This window comes from Aplysia californica, unplaced genomic scaffold, assembly GCF_000002075.1.
Source record: "Aplysia californica isolate F4 #8 unplaced genomic scaffold, AplCal3.0 scaffold00360, whole genome shotgun sequence".
NCBI classification, from domain to species: domain Eukaryota; kingdom Metazoa; phylum Mollusca; class Gastropoda; order Aplysiida; family Aplysiidae; genus Aplysia; species Aplysia californica.
The window spans coordinates 459,517-469,586 of NW_004797630.1; the positions used below are offsets into that span (position 1 = coordinate 459,517).

Genomic DNA, 10,070 nt, shown 5'->3' on the forward strand with positions numbered 1-10,070 from the left:
TATATATATATATATGAGCATGGGCGAAGTCAAGTCGAGGTTCGAATTCGACGAATTCGTGGGGTCTGAGTCTGAGCTCGAACATTGGGCGGGCAGGAGGACGAGTCTGAACACGAATTCACGAACTAGGGCAGCCAAGGGGAAAATAGATCACGAGGAGCGAAAACATATTTAATTTGTTTAAAACTGTGAATAATTTTACGCAAAACTGCACCTAAGAAACATTTTGGACACTCAAAATTTAGATTTACCAATAAATGAATAAAAATGCATAAGTTTGAAAAGTATCATAAAACACGATGTCTGATTTCTATTTTCTTCAGAAGGAAGCGGCGAGCTCGCATTGGACCGTCCCACGATTACATCGACTCAATGAAATTTACATGAGCCTTTAGAACGCGCTGATTCGCTAGTAGTTACAAATCCCATCTGCTGGTGGTTATGCCCTAAGAGGCCAAGGTCAAATTTACGCACTACGGTGACGGGCGAGCATTGCGTCTCTGATTGCACCAGTCACAATTGCAAGCCATCTTCACGTCAAATTCAAATCCCGTGATTATCCCAGCCTCCTTCTTTCTTTGACTTTCACTGCGATCACACACATTTCACTACTTTTCTTCTCTTCATTGTATTATCTACATGTATTTTCTTACGACCTATCTGGCACTTACATTTACATTGTCACATTTCTTGTCTCTTTTGCATTACTCCATGTTTGTTTTCAACCTTGTATGTTTCATCTTGTAATAATAAATGTTGATTATGATATAGATAGATCTAGATCTATTACTGTTATTTTTTATAGACTTCTGTCCTGCTGACTGTTGCTTTGATTAATGCATGGTCTGACTGTAGAGTTCGAGACTGCTGGATTTTATGCTTTGATTTTTATTATGACCTGTTTGCATCCATTATCCTCGCACATGAAAGCGGCTGTACTAGTGTACTGTACTCAGTAGAGGTGTGCGAGTAACGAGTCCAGACTCGAGTACTCGAGTAATACATGCAGCGAGTCCAGACTCGAGTCACAAGTAAATTACTCGAGTAGGGACTCGAGTAAGGACTCGAGTCCAGACTCGAGTCTGTAGGGGGAAAAAACAGAAAAAAGGAGAAAAATTTGGGTTTTTTAAAGTTAAAAAAAGATAAAAGAAACATTCTAATAAGCAATTTTTTAAACTGAAGGAAAAGAAACAACAAAAACAAAAAAATCCCTTCCCCCAAAGGTAAAAAACGAACCTCCCCCCCCCAGAAAAAAGCAAAAAGCAAACCACTGTTAAAAGCCCACGATGTCCAATCAAAATTCTTTTTTTTATGAAGTGCACTGTCTGAGGTTTACAGTCTGTGTACATTTTATTCTTACTGTTGTAACAGAATTATTTTTTAAAAATAAAAAATAAGAAAAGATAAGATAAAGACCACCTCTATTCTAGCTTAGTTGTTATACAGTTGTAAGCTTCTCACTCACCCGGGGTGAGAGAACGAGCCTTTTGGCTATTCTCTTCCTGTGTGCGTTTACCGTGATACCCAGTGTAAACCACAGAATTCTAGATCTACATTTTTTAAAATTGAATTCTGTGGTGTAAACAAACGTTCCAGTTCTCTTGTGTTAAAAACATGCAATTTTATCTGCGGGCATTGAAAGAGAGAGAGAGAGAGAGAGAGAGAGAGAGAGAGAGAGAGAGAGAGAGAGAGAGAGAGAGAGAGAGAGAGAGAGAGAGAGAGAGAGAGAGAGAGAGAGAGAGAGGGGGGGGGGAGTAGCCTAGATATAGCGAGAACTTCTGGGGAAAACAAAATGCCGATTAGGCTCTATTCTAAAAGTGAAATAGCCATAGCATCTTTGTAGACCGCCAAATTAATTTTACTTTTGTGTTATAATATCATTTTTTTAAAAAGGGGTTTGTCTATTTAATCATCCTCCCCTATAGGAAGTATTCAGAAATTAGGAAAAACCGGTTTTGTTTCACACCGGGTGAGAATAGCCAACGCTGGCAAGTCTCACCCGGGGTGAGAGGTCGATCACATTTTTATTCTCACCTGGGGTGAGAATAGCCACTTCCTAAGATAAAATAAAATAAATACGGTATAAACAGCATGTGTCTAGAATTGCCATAAGCCTACTCAAGCTCCCTCCTAGGAAGGCACTCTATTTTCTGTCCGATATTCAACAAAACTTTTTTTGAAACCCACTAAAATTCCCTTTCGGGATACTATTACTCGAGTTATTACTCGAGTCTTAAGAGCCGTGGGACTCGAGTAATTACTCGAGTAATAACTCGAGTCCAGAGCAGATACTCGAGTGTGGACTCGAATCTTAATATGCTGGACTCGCACACCTCTAGTACTCAGACTGTACTGTCAACGAGGGGCAAATAACTTTCAAAACAAACTGGTGCCCTCCCCTGATGTCAATGAAAACATTGCGTGCCTCAATCCCGACCTCTGTGACCTCTTCCCTGCTCCTTCCCCCTCCCCGCCCCCTTTGTCCATACCGGTCCGTGGCGTGGGATTCTTTACAGCGTGTTCGACTCGACGGATGTAGGGAGAACGACTTGACTTGACACGAATCCCACCGAATTGACCTTGCTTCTCCTCAAATTTGATTGGCTGCTATCTTGACCTGAATTCAAATTCGGAGTCGAAGTCGACGAATTCGCGCCCAAAAATGTTCGGAGTCGAAAGTTCGGAAGTTCTCGGAGTCGGCCCACCCTTAATATATATATATGTATACATGCATATATACATATTATAAAACGAACTAAAGAGCTCACAAGAATGATACAATTATATTATTATGATTGTTAAAACGAGCAGCACAATCCTAACATTGCCCCGCTATTATGTCGATCGTGAAAACGCCGATCTGTAAATTACGCGGAACATACAATACTATATAGCTGTTTTGTAGAGAGCAGTAAGATTTTATTATAGTGGTATATTTATTGGCGTCTTCTTCTTCTTCTTCTTCTTCTTCTTCTTCTTCTTCTTCTTCTTCTTCTTCTAATGTATAATCATTAATAAGCTAGCAGTTATTATTATCATTATTAACATTTTGTTGTTACCGATATTGTTTTAATTATTATTGTTGAAGTGGTTGTGATCATGCTGTTAACTACCAAATTTAGTGAGACTGACTGACACTGACACAATACGGTGCTAGATCTACTTAATTTATTTTAAAGTTTTTGTTCCACACTTTACCAGTCTCCGGATGTCAGTGTCAGCAATGATGTCAACAATCGCAGTCTTGGGCTTTGGAAAGGGACAGAACTCTTTATTTACAGCTTTCAATGTCGAGTCCTTTAAGAGAGAATGATGTCCCCTAGGCTATTTATGGACCTGCCCTGTGTACTGTGTACTATCTTTGGTGCATGGACGTTGTTGCCCAGGACAGGTAATGCAGGTAATACAGGTAATGTCCCTTTACTTGTGCAACAGCTGGGGGCCTGAGGGAAGCCACAACAAACAACACAGACTACTGACTGACTCAGATTCAGATCAGTTCCATTTCATGACTGTGGAGGCCTGCTGCCAGGGTAACAGTTATAGTAGATCTACACCAGTTAGTGGTTACCAGAAACAGTCTTTTTTCGTCCGACAACTGAACAGATCGGTGATTAGATTATAGTTTTATAAATGACATTTACGAGACACTTTGTTGTTGTCAGTGCTAGTGCTAGGGATACGCTACAAGAGAAAACCAGCCCTCGATTGTCCACTTATTGTTGTCGGTGACAATGTTTATCATTGCATTTTTTCTTATTGGAGCCACTCTTGCTCAACAACAAGGAGACACTGTCGGTACAGAGGATAGAAATCGAGGCCAGAGGAGGCTACTCATGATTTCATTTGATGGGTTTCGATGGGATTATCTGAATGGGCGGACTGAAACTCCGAATTTCGATCGTTTCCGAAAGAATGGAGTGTATGTTACTAAAGGTTTAATTAATGAATATGTATCAAATACTCTTCCTAATCACTTTTCTCTTGTCACTGGCCTTCATGTTGAAAGCCATGGCATTGTTGATAATTTCATGTATGAATCAGAAACAGACAGGACTTTTATTCCCAAATTTTTCGACAAAGATTCTGTCAATCATCCTGATTGGCATAAGACTGTAGGAGAACCAATCTGGGTGACAAATCAGCTTCAAAAGAAAACTGGGAGAAGTGGAGTTGTTATGTGGATGGGCGGAGAGGCTGCAATCAAAGGTATTCGCCCAACAAAGCATATTCGTCTCGATTATGCTGTCACGGACAAAGAAAAAGTTGATTCTCTTATCAGTTGGTTTACAGATGAACGAGAACCTATTAATCTAGGTGTTGCATATTTCTCTGAGCCCGATAAAACAGCCCACGCGTATGGACCGGACTCGGAGGAAGTAACTCAAAAGATACAACACGATGATGATGTTGTTGGCTACCTTATTGGAGAACTTGAGGCCAAAGAACTGCTCTCAACAACGGACATCATCATTACAAGTGATCATGGCTTTGTCTCAGTGTCTAAGGAGCGCCTGATATTGCTTGATGATTATATAGACTCTAGCTGGTATAGGCACACATCATTTATGCCAGGTTCCATTGCTTCCCTCCTACCAACTGAAGGTATAGTATTATTATGTTTAAGTTGCACCCCCCTCCCCCCCCCCTCTCTCTCTCTCTCTCTCTCTCTCTCTCTCTCTCTGTCTCTCTCCTCTCTCTCTCTCTTTCTCTCTCTATAAAAGTTCTCTTTCCTCGCCTCTGCTCTTCCCCCCCCCCTCCAGCTTTCTCTTCCTTTCTGCCCTAGGAATAAAGAACCATCTTTCATCAAATAATGAAAGTAAAAAACTGGCATTTTTCCGCAGGTTTGGGAATTTTTATCGAATTTTGGTTTTTTGACTCAACACCTTTCATGCCCATTAAAGAACATATTTTTGTGTGGATTCAACAGAAAAACGTTAATTAAAGACTTAAAAGATGTAAATTTTCAGTTTGCAGTGACTCACAAGCTGAAGAAACAACTCAACTTTGGCGGCCATTTTCTCGCTGATTTTACTTCTAAAACCAGGTGACCCCCACCTCCTTCAATCGTTAATATATTGACTTGTATAATATAAAAAAGGATATGCCTGATTCCACAACGTCGTGTCATTGACTGATTAAAACCATAGATCTATGTGTCGCGACTACGTAATTGAATCTGACACTGGTCCGTTTTTGGGCTGGTGGAGTTTATGTTTCATCTTCAAGCTTGTTTATTTGTCTCTCTTTCGGTGAAAAGATGTTCACCTTTCTTTAATAGAAGTCGAGATAATAGTGATTGAAAAAGGTGGGTGCGACCTTGTTTCAGAGGTAAGATTAGATATAGTAAGAATCTGGCTGTCAAAGTTTGATGACTTCCATAGCTGCAGTGTCCTTGGAAACTGCAAATCTACAGTTTTGTGCTTTTGACCTACGTTTTTCAATAAGATCCACACAGAAAACATGTATTATTAATTTTTAATGGACCTAAAAGATGTTAAGCCAAAAAACCCAAAAAATTTGTAAAAACTGCCAAACCAGTGGAAACATGCTGGTACAGTAATCTCCGCTTAAGATCCCAAGGCTTTCAGTCCCGGTTCGCTTAAGATCCCGCTGTTTTGACCACACAAAAGTCTCCCCTAAGAGCCCACTCTGAATTTCTAGTCTACATTCGGCTGAATCCCGCATTTCAGATCATAATTTACGGAACAAAAACCCCGGGCGGGCGCACCAGATCAACCAAGAGTGAAAAATTGCGATCAGTGAAGTGGCCGTTGTGTCACAGATCAGTCACTTTCGTGAATGTGATCGCATGTTCCATTGTAAATCTCGTCGAAACGGTATGTGCAATATTTTTTGCTCCAACTGGGATCACACCAAGGTGTGAACTCGCCGACGTGTTGGTTTTCCTCAAACATCGTACCGGCATAATATGAGCTCCCCACCTAAACTTACATCATATGCTGGGTGGGTAATGCCGACAACTTTGCTCCAGGCGGGATCTCATCGAGTTGTGAAATCTTCCCAGACCATTGCAGCAGTTGTCTCTACTCCCGAATTTTCGAGACCCTGAATTTTAATTGGTGTGTCACAGCACAATAGTGCATAACGATAAAGGCGGGGGAACTCGGTCAGAAATGTGAAGCAATAAACTTCGGACAAATAAAGGGGAGGGTCAACTGGACAAGCGTAGATCTTGAGACTCATGACATGATATTACATAAAAATGGCACTCCTCATACTACTGTGATTGGTCATCAAGATTGACCACTATTGCTAGCCACAAGTCATAAACCCACCCACTTGGCGATCATATGACCTTATGCAGTTGCGTGTAAAACCTTTAGTAAAACCTTTACTAAAATTAAACTTAAAAACGGGTCGCGTCAGTTTATTTTAGAGTAAAGGGAGACCATAGTTTTACCAACTGAGGGCCTGAACATGGGTCACCGTGGATTCTTTCCTCGGTGCATCGGTTAAGATCCCGTTCGCCTAAGACCACACATTTTCCTTGCTCCTGAGCACTGAGATCTTAGGCGGAGACTAATGTATTTATTATGGGTAATCTAGAAAAGGCCATTGTTTTCAGCTCCTGTAGTTGGTTACACCTATTACTTTTATTGCTTTCGATTTGCTTCTCGGATCGTACTTTCTAAATTCTGGGTACAGGTTCCAATTCTTGATACTTTTATTGCATTTATATTTATAGCTCTGGGGGACATTTGCTATCTTTTCTTGGAGCGTTTCCCACCATCAAGTTTCTAAATACTTTGATTGTTGCACTTAGCTTTGTTATTTTGGTGATTATGGTCTGGTACTGATGTACATGTATATTATATTCTCCCAATTATAATAGAGAAATGTATTGGTAGTACAGTTTCCTGTCCTCGTACTTGCACTTCAACCCATAGATCGGCGGACGTACTATTTGTACACATGTTATATACACAGAGACACACAGGGGCTCTATTGGCCTAGAGGTCATTCAAAGGTCCCGGGTTCGAATCCGGGTAGCGACCGAAATATTTTCTTCTCTAAAATTGTCTCCTTTCACCCCCTTTCCCGCTCTCTAACAATGTTCTGTTGTCTGCTTTCATTTCCACTTTCTGCCCCCACCCCCTCACCTCCTTTGCCCCCTTCTCTTGGCTCCTGACTCTTTCTGCAGCCTTTCTACTGCTACTCCTTGGCTCCTCCTTACTGCTGTCTTTCTGTCACACCCCTGATCTTCTGGTAGGAAAGATATATACCTAGCCTTCTCGGACAGGGGCGAAAAATCTCGGAGAGCCCGTGTGCAAGTTGCGCACGTTAAAGATCCCTTGGTGGTCTAAAATCGATAAGAGTAGGCTTCGGCCGCCACTCGGGCAAAATTCGCGCTCATATGACCTTATGCAGTTGCGAGCACCGTAAAACACTTTACAAAAACAAAACAAACAAAGAGACACTCACCCTTTTTGAGTAATGTCGACTTTCAAAATTTGGTTAGATAATTGTTTTGCTTCCCAATTGGCGTTTGAAATCTGGAGAAAGAAAATTAGAAAAATCAAACAACAAATTTTAATTGTACAAGGCAAGGCATGGTCATGAAACAGGAGAACGAGTAGTACAGTCGTGAACTGTGTGTTGTTTGTTGCGCACACCGGGATGCTGATGAGTTGTAATGTGTCTGTTTCAAGTTGTCAGAATAAGTAAAAACATTATTTTGTTCTTTGTCCAGTACTGGTACAGCCCCAAGAACCCCTGGTCTACATGGTAAAGGTGGCCTGTAATTTTAAAAAATGGCACTGAATGCAGCAATTCTGAACCAGTACTTATGATTCACTCAAAATGTTAGGCTTCAGCACGTCTAGTTTTTCCCATTTTGCACATGAGACCTTATGGCTGAGAAGAGTAATTAACCCTATCTTTACCTCGTTTTTACTATCGTATCCATACGACGTGGGAAAATCTGTGCCCCTACTTTCCAAAGAGAAAATTTACTCGTTAATCCAATCCGTACGCTTTGCATAGCAGTCTGTCAAAATGATTTTTGAAAAGAAATGCTGAAAGTTTCAAAGAGATCTTCGAGCTACAAGTATTCTAAAATGTGAGGAATACAACCCCTGGGGTACAAAATGACCCTGGACGTACGGATAGGGTTAATCGCCTACCATGACATCATCAGTGAGTAAAACGTGAAGACTTGAAGTGCTCAGTATGTCATTCACACACTAAAAAGTTATTACCCTTTGAAAGATTGTCATAAATCATTAAAGTAGGTTTGTCTAAAAGAAAGTTGGCTGTATGCTACATTGTATTGTACTCTTCTCTTTTGTAAAGTTTCTTCTACTGGAGTGTTATTTGAATATCATAGCACTAGATGTATCTCAGATGACAAAGGTGTTACTGCATGCTGCAAATGCTTTATGCTGTCTATGGCAACTCTTCTTTTATAATTCCATTGTACTAGTAAATCATGCTACAAAGTATGCATGGCATAGATCAATTACATCTGTTTTGATTGAATATAGCATCAATTTTTTATGGGCTTTTAAAATCTGGTTAGAGGATTTCAAATTGAAGTGTTTTATACATGCCATTTATTGTATTTGTACATATTGATCAGGTGCTTTTTAACTAATTATTTTTTTCGACATATCAATTGTTGCAGGCAAAGAGGACATCATTTATGAAAACCTCAAAGCTGCAAGCGAGGAAAAGGGATCGTTCACCGTATATCGGAAAAAAGACATTCCTGAAAGATTTCACTACAAGAATCACAAAAGAGTGCCCCCTATAATCGCAGTTGCAAAGTCTGGGTATTCCTTTACTGACAGCAAATCTGTCGACTCATTTTGGCTTGGTATGTTTTATGTGTTGGCCTGGAGCATTTAAGTCTCTCTGTCCTTCTCTTTCTAAACTACTGATGTCTCATTTTATTTTGCTAATATTCTATGACGTTCCACCTGATATTTAAGAGGGACACACCAATACCTCAGTCAGTATGCTAAACTACAGTGTGGGATATTTTTATTCAAATCACCCACGGAATGTTCTTGAGCAATGCTTGTTTTGGGAGTTTTCAAGACTGTTATTCACCTTCAAGAGATAGTAGAGAAAGCCAGTCACTGGATCTGGTTGAAGCGGGAGGACGCAAGCTGGAATGAATCCTAAGGGGTGGCAGCAGAGGAAAACAGTCGAACTAGCATGGAGACTCACATCGGTGAGGAGGCTCGGTGCGTCATTAAAGCTGTAGAGACGAAGAGCCCGAATCAGCGACGCATTCTCTCCTGATGATCTCCACGCTAGAGTGCGGGATACGGAGCTTTCGGCTGTGAGCAGTGCATATGGCTATTTTAGACAACGTACCTTTGGGCGATGGGCTTTAACTTCAGAGATTTTACCTTTCAAATGCATGACCTTACATACCGTTTGTGCAGGGCATGAAATACCTACTTTACCTTTCCCGTATCAAAGACATTTCAGAAACAAATAATTTGAACAGACCTCAAAGGACATTTGACAGCGGCGATTGAAAGCAGATAAAACTTCTATTGCATGGTGGGAAATAATGATTTAGCCAACGAGTGATACCAAAGGGAGGACAGGCTAGGAGTCGTTTGCTAGCATAGAGTCGTTCTCTAGCTTAGACGTGTGCATTGCAATTTGGATACATCATTGCATTCTGACGTAGATCTAATCCCGGTTCATTATGGTGTGCACCATTTGACTCAGTTTGGAACAAAATTAAGGGCAACGCAGAAAGGTCGCACGTACTCTCAACTGTAGCAAGACTGGGAGACTGGTGTCTGGCCCATCATTTGATTTTTGGGTGAACATGGAAAACACACTTTACTTTACAGCAAAGTTTTTAAAGAGGGTAAAAGGTACCATAACATTGCACGGTCTAGGAATAATAATATTTTAATTGAAATATAGACTTTGTTTACAGAAGGATAGAAGACGAATATAGTGTGCGGCGTAATGTATGCAAATTTTGATGGCAGCTTATAATATTCCATGCGTGAGATATCAGCTTATATTTCAAGTGTGAAATATAAGGAATTATTATTTCCATGTACCTCATGGGGGGG

At 40.6% G+C, this 10,070-nt stretch overlaps 1 protein-coding gene across 1 annotated transcript in view; it reads left to right on the top strand.

Annotated features, from left to right (window-relative positions):
• The first annotated feature begins 3,373 nt into the window (after positions 1-3,373).
• Positions 3,374-10,070, top strand: part of LOC101860830 (ectonucleotide pyrophosphatase/phosphodiesterase family member 5) — an 8,261-nt gene continuing 1,564 nt past the window's right edge. The window contains exons 1-2 of the mRNA XM_005103145.3: positions 3,374-4,605; positions 8,648-8,839. Coding sequence (XP_005103202.1) covers positions 3,735-4,605; positions 8,648-8,839 — 1,063 coding nt within the window. The 5' untranslated portion in view covers positions 3,374-3,734. The remainder of the gene's footprint in view (positions 4,606-8,647; positions 8,840-10,070) is intronic.